The sequence below is a fragment of the Scatophagus argus genome, chromosome 18 (genome assembly GCF_020382885.2).
Source record: "Scatophagus argus isolate fScaArg1 chromosome 18, fScaArg1.pri, whole genome shotgun sequence".
Classification (NCBI taxonomy): domain Eukaryota; kingdom Metazoa; phylum Chordata; class Actinopteri; family Scatophagidae; genus Scatophagus; species Scatophagus argus.
This window is the reverse complement of record NC_058510.1, coordinates 6,697,144-6,718,492: the sequence shown is the minus strand read 5'-3', so window position 1 is coordinate 6,718,492 and position 21,349 is coordinate 6,697,144. Positions and strand designations below refer to the sequence as shown.

Here is a 21,349-nt window from a genome sequence, read left to right as displayed (position 1 = left end):
TAGTTTCTCCCACCGAGGATGCACGGAGAGATTCACAAGGAGAGAAGAAACGAGGAAATATGTTTTGAGATAAATGAGGCGCATTTTTCCTTTGAAGCATCATGTGAAGCGACGTCTGTTTCTGATGAAGGTGGCGACAGTAGAAAGTTAGTCAGTTTGTGTCTGCACACGTGCACCGAGCTAATGCTAATAGAAGCACCGGGTTATCACTGCAAGGCAGCAGTGTTTTCTCACTGTAGTCTGTCACCTGTATGACAAACACCTGCACATGAATAACAGACTGCATTGTGTATTTATACTGCGTACTGTGTCCTGCTCAGTGGCACAGGAAGCATTTCTGCTGGCACAATGCTATTAAATTATTTATTCTTTATTTGAATATGTAGTTACTGATATTCTGACTGTGAATTCATTATTCAGCAACCCAGAATACAATTATGGTGTCTTTTGAATACTGAAAAAATTATTTATTAGGCTAAATGTTTCAGGGAAAATTGAAATTATCCAGTTCAAATCAAACTCAGGAATTACCAGCCTTACATGATGTGACTGAATGGAAATGATGCTAAATGATGTGAAAAGTGTTTCTTGCCAACAGAGAGACTCTCTGCTTTCTTTAACTTTAATTATATCCATAACAAAGGTTAATCAGGTACACAGCTAGCGAAAAGGAAACTCTTTCGAATAAATTAAAACTTTTCCAATTTATTACTGTGGCTCTTTCGCTGCTCAGACTCACAAATAGGCTAGTACAGATTTTAACTGGAGGTTGGATCAGAAAAAAAAATTAAATATAAAACTTTGGAGTGGAGTACACTTGATTTTAATTAGCCTTCACACCAGCTTAAAGTGAGGACTGAGGATCAACGAAATATCAAGTATGGGAACTGGGATGTACCCACGGTCAGGAAAGGAGGTAGTTAGACACAAAAACAAAACAGCTGTGGGTCAATCAAAAGTTGTGCAATGCCTACATTGATAGGCCTTACAGTCTGTGAATATAAAGAAGACTAAAACGTGGGGAAAATAAAAGGCCCACTTTTGTTGATCTTGTGTGGACTAATGACTCTTTCAAGCGTGTTACCATCCCACAACATGATTTCTTTTCTGGGAGCTGAGAAGTATTTTCAAGAGTTATCTGAGGCGAAGTCAGCATTATTCAACTAAGCCTTTTCCTTTATTTGTCTTTCTGGCTTTTATGTATGTCTGCTATAATAGTGCTTCATCAGTACACTCCCGCACTGTATTACTTCTCTCTACTCTCCCTGTATTTACTCATTCTGTTTCCCATTTGCTCTGAATAGGCACCTGCTCACCATAAACAGTCAGAGAGGAGAAAATGTATTCAATATGTTCAAAAATGACCTGAAGTGACGTTCCCAAGGGTGCTATTCTCACAGCGCTCCTTTTCCAGCTCGATCTCATTCACCACGTCACACATCTGCACCAATAACACCTGTGGAAGAGGCAAAAAGCACATTCAAGCGTCAGGAACATGACATTCATCCATCACAATGATGTTAGACTCTAAAATAATTCATATTCACCGAGGTTAGGCCGGTAGACAGGTTACAGCTCAGCGAATATGTGCTGATAAATATTTTAATTAAAATTTCCCTTCATCACATTTCTTCAACTATGGCCTTTCTATTAGAACGAATCCCCAGCTAATAATACAATAAATAAACAGAAATGTTCTCTATGTCTGGAATCCAAACAGAGCTCCTTCTTGCCTGGCAAATAGATGCTATCATGCAAATGGATTAGGAAGTGGAGATGGGAGCCGCTGAGTAATCTGCTGCAATTGTTCATCTGTGTCAACAAAGTATGAAAAATGCGAGCTGACAGCCTCTGGCGGAGAGCCGGTGGGTCAATGAAAATGTGTAGGACGAGCAGTGAGGAGCTTGAGAAGGTCAGTAGAGATGAAGAGAGAGAGAGAGAAGAAATCATCATGGAGTGTATTCATAAACTCCTGGGAAGAGCTGTACTCTGTTGCCAAAGTTACGTTGCTTACAAGTCAGTGAAGGTTAGGAACACAGGAGTCATACAGCACAATCATGTATTTACAATTGCACAGCTTTTGCTCTCTAATTGGACCTTATAGACGTCTGCATTCAAATGTTCATGAGCCTCCACCATCCAGTTACTGGCAAACATGAAATGATCCTCATTAGGGTTTGACCTAACACCGGTAGCAGTACCTGGAATTTGGTACTGGTTGTAACCTGACATGATTCGTATTCTCACTGTAACAACAAAAATGTGATTTCATTTGTAAAAAAACAAGCCACCAAATATGTTAACACCAGCAAATCCCCATTAAAGAGCACGCAGTTCACTTATTATTGGTTTTATATCTTTATATCTATTGGTTTTGGACACAAAAATCCCACATGGTGATTGTGGGTACTAAACAGCATGTTGTAAGCTGAGGTCAGTGGCTGGCTGTGTGTTGAGTGTTAGTTAATGCCAGTAAAAATGCTCTGACACTAATGTTTCTCACAGCCTTGTTGAGTATGCATCGCATTGTATGACTCAGCGTAATGACGCAGAATAAACTCGGAGGTAAGCTGTGTTCATCATTTAAACAAGCATTGAGCGCACAACAGCTTATCTGATTTGTGATAGTTGTCAGTGCACGAATATTTAAGAGCACACAAACACATTAATGTAACATATGACTTCTGCGAGGAGGCCGATGATGTAGCATCGCTTCAGGCGTGTGTTACACGGCAATAAAAGATATGCAGAAATTAATGTGTTTATAGAATGCTTCTCTGTGCTGTGTGTTGTTTGTTTGAACTTATTTACTTCATATGTTTTGTTTGTAGAAAATGGCAGAAATCAGGTGAAAACTGGCACAGTCTATGAAACTGTCAGCGGCAGCTCTGTGCAACAGCAGAAAACCATTCTCAAATTCATCTGCTGCAGTTTCTCTGTGAATTCCAGTGTAAAAACAATAAGAATGGACTTCTTGAGGGTTTCCCATGCATTATTATACTTGTGGCAGCCCATTACAATATCAAATTGCCCATCACATATTCATTTTCTGTTGATTAATTGGCTCACTCTAGACGTTCTCTTCAGTTGCGTCCCTCCTGTAAATGCGTGGACTGTGGCCTGACCTCTCCTATTTAACGTGGTCCTTAACGTAGTGCATCTGCTTGCTGTCATTCAGTACCACGCTGCTTTTGACCGTTTCTATGGCATTAACAACAAATCTCCTCCACATGTGGCTCAGTTGTGAAAACAGGATTGTGGTTGAGAAAATCCAGAACGCGAGTTGTGTTTTCTGGGATGTTTTACAAACAGGCCCTCAGAGAAACGAAAGGGCGACTTCCTTGATTCTCATTTATTTTTTTAATGAAGGAGTTCATGTCATTTTAAAAATTTCTAAATGGGTAAATGGGCATTTTGTGTAAAACCATATCATACACAAGTCATTACTCCTAGCAGAGCATTTTCCTGAATGATGTCTAGAGCTGACCTTTAAATCCTACACGTCAGGGCTTTAAAGATTGGACTCAAGATAAAAGTGACTGGGAAAGCTGTGGCTCACAAAGTACACATGTTGTCCACCAGTCGGGAGGTTGGTGGTTCAGTCCCTTCTGTCATCCCGTGTCATACAAGTGTCCTCTATGAATGGTTATCGCCTGCATGGTGTCCTCTGTCATCAGTGTATGAATGTGTGTGTGTGAATGGGTGAATGCTGGCTCGTGTTGTGAAGCGCTTTGAGTGATCAGTCAGACTAAAGGAGCGTTAGATGAGTACAGTCCATTTACTATTTCCTAAAATACTACTCAATTAATCACAGCCGAATGAGCTGCTGCTGACTTGTAAGCATCACAGCACGACTGCATAACTGCATCAAGGGGAACAGCTACTGGAAAATAGGGAAAAGTTATAGTACATGCAGTGCAAACTAAGTACTAACTCCATGTTGTTTACTACCAGCTCACTCCCTCCCCATATCACAATCCACAGAACTTTGCTCACAGGAGTTTTTGCCTGCATCCGATTACTGCAGAAAAACCAACATATCCTGAAGTCATAGCGGCAGCCTTACTGGCCAGGAGGCAGGAGATTAAACTGCTAACATTATCTGTGCAGAGCAACTTGTACGAAGGAGGAAATCTTCTGTCGGTCAGACCTTTATTTAACCTTATTTTTGATTAACATGAAATTGACCAGCAGCCAATGTAACAATGGGGCACTTAAGAGAGGATCTGAGTCAAAAAGCCGTTCATAGGGGAAAATAATCACACTGATCAGAGTGAACGTAAAACACAGAGTATAATATTCTATACCCCATGACCCCTAGTCTATCGTAAGTCTCATACCTAAAACAGTTAAGTTGCATTAACAAAGTACAACTATAATTAATTAGAACAACTGAGAACTTGTACACCTTAAAAATATTCCCCCGTTCATACAGGGTGTTGAATGTTGAATGCAAAATTCTGTATAAAATAATCAAGATTATGTTTGTTGCGTTGAACAGTGTGGCACTAGAGAAAAGTTGCGTGTTTGTAAAACACAGGGCAGACTCAGTGCACTTCTTTGTACACTGATCAGGATAATCTGGTCGTAATATAATCACAGTATGATTCTGCTAAATGATAATACTGAATTACTGTCCAGCTCTCATGAGAAAAGGGCCAGTATAAATACATAAATAAATAAATATATAAACACAGCAACAAACCAGATTCTCTCTAATTCAGAGATGCTCTATAGTGTAGCACGACACATATAGCAAGACATAACAGTAGAAGTGTAGACTACTCTGTAATCCCTGCCTTTCTATAATTAATTGAGTATAATACTGAGCACAGCTACTCCCTCCAGTTAACACCTACTGAGGGCACCATATTGACACAGCAGGCTCAAGTTGAAACTGCACTTATCACTACGTCTGTGGTAACACAACATGCAGTCAAGTGACCGACTACCTGTAATGTGAAAGGGGGTCTTTCAAGTGACAAATTCAATTATCACCCAACTATGCAGTTCTCCTCATCTCTGCTGAGAGCTTTAGCATCCTTCAGCTCATCTTTTTTGGCTCACATCACTGCTGTTTTTGGTTCACCGATCTTATTAGCCCTGTTTTCAAAGGCAGCTTTCAGCCTAAAGAAGCTTTGATGGACCCACTGTGTGTTAACTGCCAAGTACCAACCATTAGACAAAGTTAGTGTTTAGCTGGTGAACATAGCGAAGCAAGTGAAGACCAAAGTGACATGAGTGCTGGTGTGGAGACCAAAATCAGAGCCGAAAGAACAGTGAATATTGGGCCATATCAACTTTATAAGGCAATAAAATGTCAGCGTTGTGTTTTCACTTTGATCTGCCCTCTTGTGGAGTTACAGCAGGAAAAGCACAGATTTAAACTGTAAATAAGAAAATCACAGATGGCTTAATTTCATTTAGCTGCTTCAGCTGCAGGTCCCAGCTATTGCGTATGCTGACTCACTATCATGGCTTGCTGGGACGCTTAAAAAGAATGGAACCAGCATTATTAACACCTGAGCCTTTTCCATTACAAGCCAAAATGTCTCCACTGAAAAAGGCCCATCCATTCAGCCTTAAAAAAAGTGCTTCCAGTGGAGCATTTAAATTAAGAAATCTAACAATTCTGGCTCAGGCTGAGGGTCTTCTCTAAATCAAAAACAGACTACCCTATAACTCTGATTTTAATTTCACATGAAAAATGCCGCGTTATTTTTGTTTCCTATAACTTTTTCAAGATGCACACCAGTGGCTACAAACATGACATTAGCCAATAATGCTGCATAAACAACTTCATTGGGCGGGGGCAGACATGATAATGGAATGTGTGCACAGACTTGTACTTTAGGCTGCTGGGATCAAGCTCTCTTCACTGCACGGAGGTAGTTTATTAGTTCAGGTTTAACCCTGTATATTGTGAATAGAGCCAGAATACACAGAGAGTGAGACCAGTGATAACAAAATAACCATCAGAGGTCAGAGTATGTGACTTGTGGGAGTGGGCGAATTTGGGGTGCACTTGATGAGTTAAGAGACGGGAGGAATGGTCGAGGCAGAGAGGCTGAAAACTCGCCTCATAGTGTACATCTACACTTTGCCCAGCCGTGGAGATTGCTGTCATGGACAATGAATCAAAACGATGATAAATGGACCTCTGCGAAGCCTTAGGGACGCAAGCATACACACAGCGTCTCCATGAGCAAAACATCCATAAATATCTGCCAGCCCTGATAGTTTGTTAGCACAGAGCTCATCACAGGCTGCCAGGCTGCTGCTTCAACTTCGCGGTGATTGTTGTCATTTGAAATGGCTGCCAGTCTCGCCTTATTTGAGTACAAGATAATGATCAAATAAAGAACAAGGAGAGCAGGCGGGGAAAATGAAAGGGGAAGCTTGTGTCTCTGTGTGGACACACAGTGCAGAGTAATATGTTTATCCCCATCCTACACTTCAATGAAGAGCAACATCACGTGTATTTGGTCATTGCCTCATGTTGCTTCACTTGGGGATTAGCCAGTAAGAAAAGTATGAGCACTATTCAAAGTCTGTGGGCAACATCCAGCCCAGAAGCTGGAAGTAAGGTATATATATAGATTTCACGCACACATGGTGATGTTCAGGGTGCATATAGAAGACGTTAAAAGTTGTCTCTGAATTAAAAACGTAATTTCTTTCTGGAGCTGGAGACGGAAGAAGCTAACGAGTGAGCCCTCTCAACCTCCTTGTTATCTCTGTGGTGAGCTGCACACGTGCAGAACCGAACAGGAAGGATGTACAGATGGGATAGTTTTCACAAGTCAATGTTTGTTTTCTCATGTGAAACAGTTTGAACAACAACCATTTCAAAACATCTGCCTATGGACAGTTACAAGCAGGCAAGCGCTCATCCAAAAATGTGTCGAACTGTAAAACTGATAGTGAGTGTTGGTTTAACCTCACATGGACCAATGAGTACTTCTTCATTTTACTGACAAACGCCAAAACCATATGTGTTTAATTTGCAAAGAGTGATTGGTGGCGATTAAAGAATCTAATATTCAGAGGCACCACATTCAAAAACATCAAACTATTCAGATTAAACGTCATCATTTGTAATACTCATCTACATTTGTTTGGAATTTGTCATTAACAAAAGCTAAAAAATAGTAATAATATTAATAATCATTTAAATGTGCTGCTGAAAATGTCTGGCCCATTTACATTATATTCCCTAGTTATAAAATCTGACCCAAGTGAAGCTGTCATAGCCTTGATTTGAAAATGTAATAGTTTTCCATATAGTTTGTGCAGCAAGTGTGTTCGATTGAACAAAACTGTAAACTCCTCTGGATAACAGCATCTCCCAAACATCTCAAAGAAACACTCTGACATTTTAGGAATCTTTTTTTGTTTTGATATTTTTCCTTTTAGTTACATGAGAAGATCAATACTATTCTGTGTCTGTCCGTGCATTAACTACTGTGTCAAGAGACCAGGATGTCGATTGATTTACATCCATACTCGCACATATAAACTTTGTTTCTTTAATGCACAAAAAGGGAGGGGACAGGGAGTTAAGTGGTGCAACGGTTTCTCTCCAGGTGCTGTGATTTCTTTGTGAGTTCAAACCTTACCTTGTTGTGATGTAAGCGTAATCTTCCTACTAGTGCTGGGCTACTGTAGAAACGTATAAAAGGCTGAGGTTACAGAAACACAACAGTTCTTCATTTCAGGTATTCAAAACATAATTATGAGTATTCAAGTATCCCATTTCTGCCCCTTATTCCCTCCACTAGTAGACCATTTAAAAGTTCCTTCTCATTATCGTCAACCCTCCATACTCGACTGTCCTATGTCCTCTTCTCCCATCTGCATAGTGTTAAACCAATAACAGTGACATTCAGCCACTAACAAGCACTTTTTTTTTATCCACTTATGGGATTTTCCTTCAACACCACAATTCCTCAGTAGATATATTGATAAAACACATCGGGATGTGTTATTGTAAAGCACACCAGGAGCACACCCGCAAGCAGTCAGATGTTTTCCACACTGGTGCCTATAAGAGCCACTAAAATATGTCAACAAATGACGTATCTGGCCGATCTTTTGAAGCCTCGGGTGGGCGACACATCTGAGAGTTATCAGCTTTGAGGAGGAAGAAATTTTCACACAGTCGCTTGGATGTTCACAGTCAATTCTGCCTGGAAAGGGTTTCACTGATGGCATTACAGGAAGCTGTGCTGAGCGTCAAATAACTAAAATCCACCCAATGACATAACCATTATCATAATCAGAAATCTTAAGCTTCTTACGATCAGACTTCGTTTTTGATTTTCTCTCCCTTATTTCTGAAGTCGTACCAAAAAGCGTTAAAATTCCTGATGAGTGAAGATACAGTGATGCCAGTCAGCGATATGATGATGCACGAGTAAATCCCTGTCAGGAGTTGTGTGCAGTGAGAGGAACAGCAGCAAAGCACTTCTGACGTTTCTTATAGGGATAAAACATGCATGTAACTACAGATGACAATTGGTCTTAACAAGCATAATGAAAAGACCAAACTCCAAAGGCAAGTCAAAGGGGTTATTTTTCCTCATGTTGCCAGGTGGTGAAATCAGTTCAGGGACAGTACGAACTGTCTAAACTAACTGGACTAAACTTAGAGTCCTCTAAAGATTATGCATTTAATTCCCATAATACATCTTTAGTGTTATGTGAAACTGAAATCATTGTCCAGAAACCTAGTGCGCATGTCCCATATGGGACTGAAAGATGATTTATTACTATGATTTCCTCCTAAACCCAAAGAGACTACAAATATATGCTGAAGCATTATGAAATTACTGTACATGTCTTCAAAGGGACAAACCGTAGACAATAGTGGCTTAGCCCGTTGTTTATCAGATGCACTGGCGTAAATGTGGCCATGTGATGCGTATCACGACACAGGGGTTACGAGTCAATACGTTTGTATTGACTGTAACACAGGTAACACAGGTGATATGTATGTATATCGTAGGCCTGCTTTCTCTGTGTTTTTATGCTGGGGACATGTAATTACTTCCTCCGGTCTTGGTGTGTTATTAGAAGTGAGACAGGTGAAGGCAGATTACAGCACTGCAATCTAGAGGTCGGTGGTTTAAACACAAGACAAAATTAATCACAAACCTTTGAATGTAAGCTACGTGTTTTTGAAAAATGCAGTAGCACAGAACATAACGCCACAGTACTCAAGTGCGTTGATCATTTGTTAAAACCCTGATGAGATGTCAGTAATCTTTTAGTGGAGGGTATGTGCTTAGATGTACTGACCCTACGCTAATTTACAGGAGTGTGTGTTAAATATATAAAAGCACTGCCTTAAGTAATACTTTTACCTTTTTCCTATCAAACATGGTTCTCATCAACTGACCAAGGGTTTTTATCAGATTATTATTTAAAAGTGAGATGAGCAGGATTACAGGCTGCTTGCTGTCATGTTTGTCCGATAATCCGATCTGAGGAACCATGTCATCAGTCTGAACAATCTCTTGCATTCATTTGGCTTCTTATGTCCCTTGTCATGGTGTGTTGGCAGTGAAGCACATAGTGTTCTTGTTGCCAGCTGCTGAGGAAAAAACTTCACCTTCACAAGTACTGACACAGCTGCAGATAATGGGATGAAATATTATTCTGCACTCTTGCAGCCACGTTGTCATGGAAGGAAATGTTACCCATAAAATGAGGACAACCACAATCAAAATGAAAGTAAAAAATACTGGGAAAATGGGTTGAAAGGTCAGATAATTCAAATTCACTAGGGGATACAGTTTCTTTTTTCATTTTAATGAAATGTGTAGGATGACCAAGAAGAGGCTATCTAGATAGCTAGATGGAGTAAAATACAGGCTCTTGCATACAGTACACAGCGACTCGTAAAACACGCGGTAATCAACAACAAGCTGAGTCATTTTTTCCAAACTAAATTTGGCTGCTTTATCGCTTTCCTGTTACATGTGGCTTTAATGTTTTGTGAAAACTAATTAGATGCGGGTTAGAGCCGGCTTTAGTGAACTGAGTCTTCGTTACAAACCGTAAAAGACACTGGGGCTTATTTTTTTCTCTTACAATAAAAGACACACTAGTGTCAAAGTGAAGGGTAATGTACTTACTTCTGGCAGACATCCGGAGAGCAGCAGCAGAAAGAGCAGCTGTGAAGCATCCATTCTGTCCATTTAGTTTTGGTAAGACTCCCTTTTATTGGCAAAACTCCTCATTAAATGTTTGAAGGCGGGCGTGAAGGCAGCGGGGCTGCATATGCGCGTCCAGATGCGTGAGGTGAGCGACACCGCTGCTGCCGCCCCATCGGACTCCGCTTTCACTGTGTGCGCTCCTACAGGGGGAGGGTTGAGTCTGTTTGACTGCACCCCCCAGCCCTCCTCCCACCCAGTCCGCCATTCACAACTCCAGAGCGCAAATCCCAGGGGCCAGTTTGTTAACAAGCCTCTCATGCTGCTGCTGTAGATGGACTAATACGGTTTAAGGAGGATGCTGTGAGTAACAGGACCACTAATTAATTGTTGTGGAGTCTAACCCGAGGCTCTTCTTTTGTGGTGGCGGCGAGCAGGTTTCCATTCAAATGCAGAGCGGATTTTCAACAAATCTGCAAAAGAAAATGCAAATTTATGTGAGTTTATAGCCATGAAGCTACTGTTATGCAGATATTAGGAGTTGCATCATTTGGATAAACAGTAGGTGGCGCTGAATTTACAGGCAGGTGCCATTAAACCATTGCTTTTTTTAAAAAAAAAATATATATTCTAACATTAATTCAAGCAACATGTAACATGCAACCTAGAATGGAAACAAATACCAGCTAAATCTTTGTTGGTATTTGTTGAAGTCGAGGGTCGAACCTTAAATGATGGGCAAAAAACAAATGTAGAAAACATACAGGCCTGCACACACAGCAGAATTTCCAGAAAATCTGCAAAAGAAAATGCACATTTTTTGCATTTTCTTTTGCATGGTTTGTGTGATCAGCAGTAGGTAGCGCTGATTCAGTCTGGTGCCATTAAACCATTGTAGTGTCGGCGGAGCAGTGAGAAGTTTTAGTGGTGAAGAATGAGGAATCCGCTAAACAGGAGCTTGCTTGCTATTTCCCAAACTGCACGGATGCATTCTCTCATAATTACTAATGCATAAAACATGAGAAAGTTGATCACAAATAATATGTCATGCAAATCAATATCAGTCAAGAGAAAAGACTCTGACTGTGACTTTTATTCAGCTGCGACTCAAATAAAAGACAAGAAAGGTGACAACCGTCTGGGTCAAAGGAAGTAATACAAAATAATCTACAGGCCCGTGCAGCATCTGCACAACCATCTGTCACTTTGACTACACCCATACAGTCACACAAACACACTCATCATCCATCCTGGACTACAGGCTGCAACATCAGACATCCATCTCCTCCATCTTCTCCAGCCACATTGCCACACTCATGCTGTCAGTCTGACAGCTGACCGGACCTCACAACACAGCTTCATCTGCAGTCTCTGCGGATAATCCGACCCTGTGAGGCATTTCTCTGCGTGAGGCACCCATTAATATTGATGGAAAAACATGTGCTGGATGAGCACAGAACATTTTATTTTTGCTGTGTGGCCTCACTTCGTGGTCCAAAGTCTAATCTGAGCAGGAATGCCATCAAGCTGCCTTTCTTTTCTTCACAATACCTTCTATTCCCACATATCTGTGTGCTGCACCGCTCTACAGTCTGTGCTATGTCGTTGGGGTCAGAGCTTTGCAGTACATGACATGTAAAAAGCAACAAATATTGAACAATAATGAACAATGTGCACGTGTGGTGATAAATAATAATACTGTGAAACAACCACATAATGTAAAGTCACATTATTATTGAATGCTCAAAAGTCACCGTGTTGGATCAGTAAATGGGTAACAGGGGATGCGAGGTTCACCGCTCTGTGAAACACATGAATGTTTGTAATGTTTTGCAAATGATTGCATCCTGTTTTTGCTTACATTTTACAGCATCACATTTTATTTTTTTTTTCGGAAATGGGTTTGTACATATTCCCGGCCTGTTTTTTTTAATTTTTTATTTATTTTTTTTATTTGTTTGGTTTGACCTTGTTATGTCCTTCAGTTCCTCTTTTTACTAAGCAGAGTGCCGTGGCTCTCGTAAAGAGCTGTGCTGTTAAATATCTCGATATTGCCTTTTTGACAGCAGGACCTGTCGTATGTCGTTCCTATTGGATGAAAAAAAGCTGCACATTTTTGGATGGAAAACACAATTTTCTAGGCCATTAGACAAAAAAATATCTGTAGTTGATTTTACCCAGTTGCATCTGAAACAGACTTGACCTTTACAACCAGAGGAACCTCTATTAGACTAGCAGAGGCACTAAAGGGCTTCCACAAAGGGTTTTGTATCTTTGTAAGGTCAAGTTTTTGCTAGTAAATTAATATGGAGCTACTGTGTTAGGACGTGTCCTCCCCGAAGAGGCAATTGATTGTAATAAACTGGCACTCAGCAAGATAAACTGTTCCTCTTGAAGTATGGAGGAATGAATAGGTTAACATACTGTTTGTACTTTTGCTCTCTGTTTTTTTTTATGTATTTATTTTGTTTGTGTTTGTTCTCTCTTTTACAGTGTAAGCTGCTGCATTTTTAAGCATGCTGTGTTTGGCAAGTTCTTGAATGTGATAAATTAATTTCAAATTTAGTCCTCGTTGTTGAAAATGTACAGGCCACTAAGCATTTTTTTTTTCCAAAGACCTAACTTAATTTGCCAGTTAATAAGCTTTGGTTTCTTAATGACTCCAGATCTTTCACACCCAGTCCTCCGTACTCAACATGTAGCTAGAAATAGAAAAACCAGATGTAACAAACAGAGCAGAGGGGAGAGAGACGCGCGACGGTGAGGTGAGCTGTGTTTTAGCTAATACTCTCACACTGTCACTGACTGGGAGTTACAAGCCCACTATTCAAATGCTGACACACAGAAATGTCCTTAATGTTAATTTATTTCACCTCTATATTTTTTGTAACAGTTTATGCACACTTTTTGCACTCTTCTTGTGTTCTTGTGAGCTGCCACAACAGGTGAATTTCCCCACTGCGGGATCAATAAAGTTCATCTTATCTTATCTTATCTTAACAATAATAATACTAAGGAAATGTGCTCACAGAAGGTCTCTGCAGATACTGCCACGCACTTCAAGTGAGTCATAAGTGATGACGGAGAGGTGAGGCTCATGTGATGCTTACTTATGGAGCCTACATCCAGACGTGCAGTGGTTGCGCTTGCAGAGTGGACTCCTGGCCTTGGCGGAGGCAATTGCTCTCCGAGTGCCCTTGTCGTCGTGAACCAATGAGCTGTTGCTCGTTTAGTGGGCAGTGTTCATTGTTCTAATTATTTTTTACTGAATCCAATTAAAACTTCCTTCTGTGAACTGAATGAGTTAATAAAGAAGCCAGGTGTTGTAACATGGGCTTATGTTTGACTGTTTTGGGGTGCCGTATAACATGCAAAAGCTGAATTTATGATCACTTTTTAAAAGCGTGTCAGCCACGTTAATGTGCGAAGGCTGTTTTGTCGGCGTGATATTAATCCAAATGTAAAATTAAACATCAATAAACGTGTATGGAGTTTTGCCCTCCACATTTCATTTGTGTATTTGTTTCAAACAATGGAGCAGTGATTGTGGTTGTACAATTGACAACTGACTGTCATCATTACAACCCCCTTATTGTGTCCTCACAATGGTTTTCCAATAATCCTCCTCACACTGAAACTGTTGTTTATCAAGGCACCCAGCAAACATCTTTTTTTTTTTGCCTCCATTTAAAAAAGCAAATAAATAAATAAATAAATAAAAACAAGGTGAAGGTGAGCACATTAGTGTATTGAATGTGTGAGTGCTTTTGTCTGCCTGGGATTCAAACACACTTTTGTAGGTAGGATGTTTGTCAGCTGAGCGCAGTGAACAGTGAACAGAGGAACAGGAGCTTTTCTCCATTGTTTGACTATACAGCAGAAACACAAAAGAGAGCAGCGATAGCAGCACAACTTGAGATGAGACTCGAATCAAGATGCACAGCTTCATTCTTCTCCACGTTGTGACAGATTGTAAATCTTCTATTGATATTTAATCCTGTCAGTCACATCTCCGATCATTTGGCTCGCTGGATAATTTGGACTGCAGGCACTTTGGTTGACTGTGAATCGTGTGGCGCTTCATGTCACCAATCCAAAGATCAGAGAAATACTCCACACAGTTTTTGGCAAATTGTTTTATCAATACAGTTTTATCTGAACTGCTGTGATTGAACTAAAGGACCATTTCCTGCATCTCATATAATTATAGCAATTGCTCCAGTGGTCAGGACAGCCAAAAGAACAGCCTGGTGTTTCACAGCGTAACAAATACTGCTAGTATTTCTGGGGGACAAATATATGAAAGCCTTTTTTCCTCCTGCTGTATCTTTTCTTCACCTTTCAGTTGTTGTTTGGTTAACAAATTATATTTCCATACACACACGGCTCAAGGCAGTTGGCTCTCTGGCAGGCACATTTGTTGGAATTACTTACCATAGGAGGCTTTTTGAATGCCAGTAATGGAGGCATGCCTTTATGTGCGAGTGTCAAATCTCACTTTCTCCAACTTTCAGCCTGGTTTGAAGGCTTAGGATAAGCTCTCTTTACTTAAAGGCTGTCTGTGTTTTAAAAGGTGGTCTGCACTTGGACTTGGCTTCTGTGCTCTTTGCAATGATAATGAAGCTGTCTGAAGAACAGACAGGAGCAAACGTAACATATATATATATGTAGTACATCATAATGGAGTTACAGCCAGGTGACAATTACATTAACTTGATTTTCTTTGTGGTGAGGTATGGAGGAGCTGCTGTGGTTCAGCCAATCAGCTGTCATCTGTCATATTCTGTACATTTTTATCAACGTCTGTCTCTGAATGCACTTCTCTCTGCTGCCTGAGCAAACACAAAGCAAGAATCAGAGATGGAGTTCCTATTTCAATCTCATGCTACACTACTCCTCTCGTCTGTTCACATTTCACTGAACTATTTACTCCACTACGTTTATGCGACAGCTATAGTCAGTAGTTACAGATTAATATTTTAAGATATGATACGGCAATGAGCACGAAATATCATGCATCGTTATGCAGTAAATTAAAACCACGTAGAATGTGCTTCATCCCCACCAACCACAGCACACTGAAATGCTGTTTTTAAGTTGAAGCAAAGTCTTGTCACTTCAGCAGAGCAGCAGCCACAGGTGGAAGCATGAAGTCACGCTGACTTTTACTTCAGTGTGGCAGTGCATTCTTGACAAAACAAACAAAAAATCCTGGCTTGGAGTCCACTTATTAGTTTCAGCGGGTTGGATGAAATACAGCTTTAGTCAATGTGGTTGAGGGCTTATATGTGGACTGTGACTTTTTGATCATTTTTGTCCAACGTGCCTCTGTGTTTTGTAATAAAAACATAAAAACGTTTATGTGCTGGCATCAGATGACAAAATGCCCTGAGATGTAAATTGGCTGTGTTGCATTTACCAGAAGAGAACATCCGTAAAATGACTCAGTGATGTCAGTCACACGGCAATAACAATTCTGTCAGCATTAGCTAACATTAGCCACCAGAAGCTGATGGTCATACCAGAGGAATTAGTGGCAGTGGCAGAATCCCTGCATTGAGTGCAGTGGAGTGGAAAAGGCTGTGTTTTATGTCAGATGAATTACACTTTTCATCTGAGGATGTCCTCCCAGAAAGAGCAACAGCATCAGGAGTTTGGCATATGTTTGCATTCGAGTGACAGATCTCTGGAGGTCTTGCCACGGATGTTTAAGGGAGATATGGGAACGGTGTCTGAGCCTCATTTGGGAATAGCAGCTGTGAAGCCATGGCTGCAGCCCACTTCACTGCAGTTGCTGCCCATTTCTGCTCTGACAGAGACCGCTTCATCTTGATATTGGCTAAACTTCAAACTTCAAGTTCAAAAACTTCAAAAACTACTACTACTAAAACTAGCTACTCCATCCTCTACACCCCGGCTGCCTCGGCTAGAGTTTTTAATGCTTTTATTTCTGATGAAGATGTCCACATATTAGATTACAGTTTTACATTTATTTTTTTCATTTCTTACTTAAACTACGGTAAAGGATCTTTCACCGCTAGTCATCAAGGCAGGCGAGGTGACAAAACACTGCAGTGGCTTTATAAGCGATCTGAGCCTGAACAGTGGAAAGACGAGAGCATCTCTTCAGAGACAAACAGTCTCTTTTCACTTATCAGAGTGCACAATTTTCTACTTGGCAATCATGAAACCATTGCGTTTAACAGACTCCTGGTGTTGTCGAACTGAAAGCGCAAGGTTTTTTAAGTCACTGAGGTGGACGACAACAGTAATAAGTGACCCATTAGGAAGACAGCAATTGATCTGCAATCAGCACAAGATACTTTTACATGCCTAACCACCATCCTGATAAGATGAGAGTATCTGTCACTCGGCTGAGGGCGGGAAAATGATGCCTGCATAGCGGGAGTGAAGTGACTCGAAGTCAGCGTCACTGTATCCTCCTGCAACAAAACTCATCAGTTCCTCCAGGTACTGATGAGTCCATCTTAGACAGAGAGATGCTCCTCACTCACTCCTCCCTGAGGGGAAAACAGCTCGACAGAATGCTATTTCACATTGAGACCTCACCTCTTGCCCTGGCGTAATCATTGTCTTTCAGGAGTGTAAAATGGTTATGGCCTTCAAATGTAATTGAAGGACCTGAGGTGTCACAATGTCCCAGGAAAAACAGGGATGTGAGACAGAAGAAAAATAGCGTTTTTGATGCTCATAAATCCATAGCTGGGATAAGCATTTGTCTGATTTATCAAACAGGAATGAAAGAAGTGAACCTCTCCACAAGTGATGGAGGTTTTATTTTCAAATCTGACCTGTGATACAGGCCTTAAATGGCTGACTGTAAGTTATAGGATACTGATATCCATTGATACATTTCTGGTGTTTATCCACATCATCCTGGTTCCAGACAAAGCCAAGTCCTTCTGCTCAAAGGGAATCCCAAGGAGTTTCCAGGCCAGATGGGACACCAAATCCATCCAGGGTGCTCTAGTTTCTCTCCCAGGTGTTTATACCCAGAATACCTTCAAAGGAAGGCGCTCAGGCAGCTTTCTACCTAGATACTCATGTGTGCGTGTGTGTATTGGAAATATTTCAATAAATAAGTGAATAATATATACTGCTGTCAATCTCACCTGTTGCTGCCGGCTGCTGTCCTCTTCCTCTAGTCTCTCTCTTCATTGCTACAGCTGTCTCTCCCTGACGCTCTCTCGCTGCTTCAGCTGTCACAAGCAGTCCTGGTTGAATGCTGGAAATATTCAACACAAATTAATTACATGGCTAATCAAACTGATTGTGCTGTTCTGCCTCCCCACCTGTGCTTTCTTCCTCTGATTCATTTCCACCTTTTCAGGATGAGCCCTTTGAGACTTTGAAAGTGTTTTTCAATATCAATTTGGACTGAGGGAGCAAACATTCTGCATCAGAGTTAGAAACATCCCAACCTCCATAATCCAGTTGTCTTCTAACATTAAATTACAGCTGCGCTTACCTGCTATAAGCAGGCATGATCATGTTTTAATTTAAAGAGTTAGGCAAGGAGGGGCTGAAAGAATCAATGAGCTGCCTCACTTCTACAATGAAAATGACTTTAACCACTGAAAATAGTAAAATAAAACAAAGCAAATCAATACACGGCAGTCAATGTTGATATTCACAAATGAATCAATGCATGGGAAATCAAATGAGTCACAGCAATCAATATGACATATCTTATTAGACTCAAGACTCAAGTCTAATCTAATTTTTGGGATGGGATTCAGAATCCTGGGACAAACGCTCCTATGGACAGACTGATTAGTCATGACGTTTAAGTTGAAAAAAATGTTGAAGTGTAATTAACTGCAAAGTATTAAATGACTGATCAAGATCACACATGAAAACGTCCACATGTAGGTCTGCACTGCTGTGAGGATGGGAGGGTTTTGTTTAACGTTTCCCTCTGCTAAGTTTTAATAACCTAATAATGTGTTTTTCAGGTACAGTTCAATATGTGCAGGAGGGATTGTACTGAATATGCTCTGCAAAGACCCCACTAGAGTTGCCTTGGGAATCAAACTGAAATTGGTCCATTTTTAAACCCCGGCCAGCTGAATAACAGTCACTTTCTCAACAGCTTTCATGTGGAAGAGACAGTTGAAACAGTAACGTTATTGTCCAGTGGCTCGTTCTGTCACATCTGTGTGAGCAGCTTTTGATTCTCCTGCTCACCTGCCAAAGACGAAAACTTTAACAAAATTCTAATCGTGTACTGCATAATAAAATCAGGACAGTTTGTGTCCCAAAGTCAGATAGTTCCTCACATTAAAAGACTTTGTGCATTTGATAAAGTAAACATTTTTGACTGCAGTGCAATCACATTATGTTAAATATTGATTTGAAATCTCTCACCCGTTTGCTGTGGGTCAGCTCCAGGTGGGCAACATTTTCTAAACTGCAGGCAGTCGACAGAGGTGTCTTGAAGCAGCAGACCATCACAGAACTGAGAGGAAAAGAAAAATGACTTCAGAGGCTTCATGAAATAGAAAGTTAAAGGATTTTTTAAGTCAAGCAATAAATCCTCACTCAGAACACATGAACACCTGACATGTACAACACCTGAAGATGAACGACCGACTTAGGAGAGTCTCTGAGGCACATGTACTGACGTTTTGAGAGCATCGCTGTCAGTCAGTGTTGGTCTGTTTCACTTCACCTAAAACTGATCTTCTGTTTCTAACTTGTTACACGCTGATTGTTTCAGACCAGCTGAACTTTGAGCAGAAATTAATGCAGCAAAACAAGATTAACAAAAAGACATTTTTGAGGTATATATTGCCTGCAATCCAAGGTGTACATTTTAATGCTCCTATTTGAATGTACACAAAATTATTTTTTTATATATTACATCATATGTTCGCACGGTCACAGGCTCATTGTTTGTGTTCTTACTGGGCTCCACCACGTATCTCAACAACTATTAAATGGACTGCTGTGAAATCTAGTGCAGACAATCAGACCACCCTCTGGATTAATTGCAACCACTCTGGTGATACGTTAGCTCTTATCTATCACCACCATCTGCTCATATTTTTGCTTAGATTTGTGACTCATGACACTCCCATCAGCGTCATTGGTGCTTTGAGTTTAGTTCTAATTAGCAAACGTTAGCACACCAACATGGTGAACAAGGATGATAAACATGGTAAATTATCCCTTGTGAACATGTTGGTATAGTCGAGTTAGCATTTAGCTGAACACACTCTTGTGCCTATAGACTTGGACTTCTATTGTATCTTTGTTTTGTCTTCCTCAATTAAATGTGTGTGAACGTCCAGAATAATATGACAAATGAAGCGCTTATCTGAGTCAATATCTGACTGTTAACATAATCTCGCTCATCATAATCTTGAATTGCAGAAAACATAATTTCCCCTCAGGACAGACAAAACAGATAAATGCTGAAACGATCTAATGTAGTCCTTTTTCTCTCTCTCTCAACTGCCCAATCATCAGTCATGCACAGCCTCCAGAAGCAAACCACTGACATGAACCCACAAGCTTCCTAATGGAGCAGATATGATGTTCAGAAAGCACAAGGGTTCACTCGGAGAATAAGTGGACACACTTAGGTGGGATGTGGAAACACATGAACTCGCATGCCTCTAGCGGTGTGTATGTGCATCCATAAGTGCGGCAAGAGAGGCATGATATGTTCTGTCATACCAGATGATATTTTGCAAGTTTAAAGTCAAGTGTTCTTCTGTCTTGAGCAAAGATGACACAATGTGCTTATGGGACTGTCTGGTATAATTACATCACTGCTGGGAGGGGCAGATCATTGCAGGCTGTCCGGGGAAACAAACAAACAAAATAAATAAATAAAATAGATTCGCAATATCCACTGCAGGCATTTAGAGCCCCAGCAACAGACAGCTGGTGTGAGATAAAGGCTCAGTGAATACATTTACAGAGACATCTCTACTTTCTGAACTGAAAGTGAACCTTCCCTGTGTTTGCCTATGGCTTCAGCGCCATCAGTTACATCTTTGTTCCTGAGAATCGATGCTGCTCACAGAAAGTAGTTTGCTAACTTGAAAAAAATGATTAATTTACAGTCAAGTAGAGCAGCCATACACAAACAGTGAGTTTCCCCCGCTGGTGCATGCTGGGGGAGGCTTTGCAATGATAATGGAAAATCAATAAATGAATGTACACGGTATAATAAAACCATTTTTTAAAATACCCTTGTATTTGTATACTCATCTCTAAGGCTACAATGAAATGTTTTAATACCTTTAGGTGGTCACACTTTAGTCACATAACAATTTACATGGTTGATCGATTACTTGTTTTGCCTTTAAAATTAAAATGAGTCCACAGTGACGTCTTCACATCTTGCTTTGTGTGACCAGCAGTCCCAAAACCCCACAAGAGCCAGTTATCTATCACACATGACAAAGAAAAACCACAAATCTTCACACCTGAGAAGCCAGTGAATATTTGAGATTGAGCTGAGTCAAAAGGGTTCATTTAGATGCATTTCAAATGTTTTACTGATTACATAAATCAGTTTAATTAGTTTGTCTCAGCATTTTCGTAATGCCGAGGATTCACCAGATTCATCTCAGTGCATCGAACTGATGTCTGCAAGGCTGATGATTGAGGCCTTGACCCCTTGTTAGCTTAATGAGAGAAACTGGATTAAAGGGTTCATCTGATCCAGTGAATAAACTCACCTCCAAATTACTCCAACGCTGCCCAGGAACAGCACGCCTCACCTCATCTACTCAACCCCAGCAGAATGAAAAAAAAAAAAGAAAAAAAAAAATCAATTTCATGATTAAGGCACTTGCCATTCCTTGCTGAATTTTTGACATTTATATGCTTTTATGAAAGATCCAAAGACAGCTTTGTGAAAAGGTGAAAGCATTAAAATCATGAATCATTAAAGAATGCAACTCTTTTTGTTGATGTCAATCTATATCAATAAAAGACACAGCGGCTTTCTGAGACCAGTATCTTCATTTATGTTAATACAGTGTTTGGTGTTGTGCCACCCCAGTGATCACACATACCAGCCTGTCACGTTTGCACAAATTGGATTAGCCTGATTACATCATGGATCAATACTGTTTTGGTGCCAGAAAATAGATTGTGAACACAGCAGACTGCTTAAATATTTCAACATCTGCCTGGGCTTCATCCAGAGAAAC

At 40.4% G+C, this 21,349-nt stretch overlaps 1 protein-coding gene across 1 annotated transcript in view; it reads right to left on the bottom strand.

Moving 5' to 3' along the window:
- vipr1b (vasoactive intestinal peptide receptor 1b) overlaps positions 1–20,930 on the bottom strand; it is a 50,953-nt gene extending 30,023 nt beyond the window's left edge. The window contains exons 1-5 of the mRNA XM_046371654.1: positions 20,873–20,930; positions 18,546–18,636; positions 17,291–17,403; positions 10,140–10,630; positions 1,366–1,456 (exon numbers count right to left, since the gene is read on the bottom strand). Coding sequence (XP_046227610.1) covers positions 1,366–1,456; positions 10,140–10,202 — 154 coding nt within the window. The 5' untranslated portion in view covers positions 10,203–10,630; positions 17,291–17,403; positions 18,546–18,636; positions 20,873–20,930. The remainder of the gene's footprint in view (positions 1–1,365; positions 1,457–10,139; positions 10,631–17,290; positions 17,404–18,545; positions 18,637–20,872) is intronic.
- Positions 20,931–21,349: the final 419 nt, after the last annotated feature.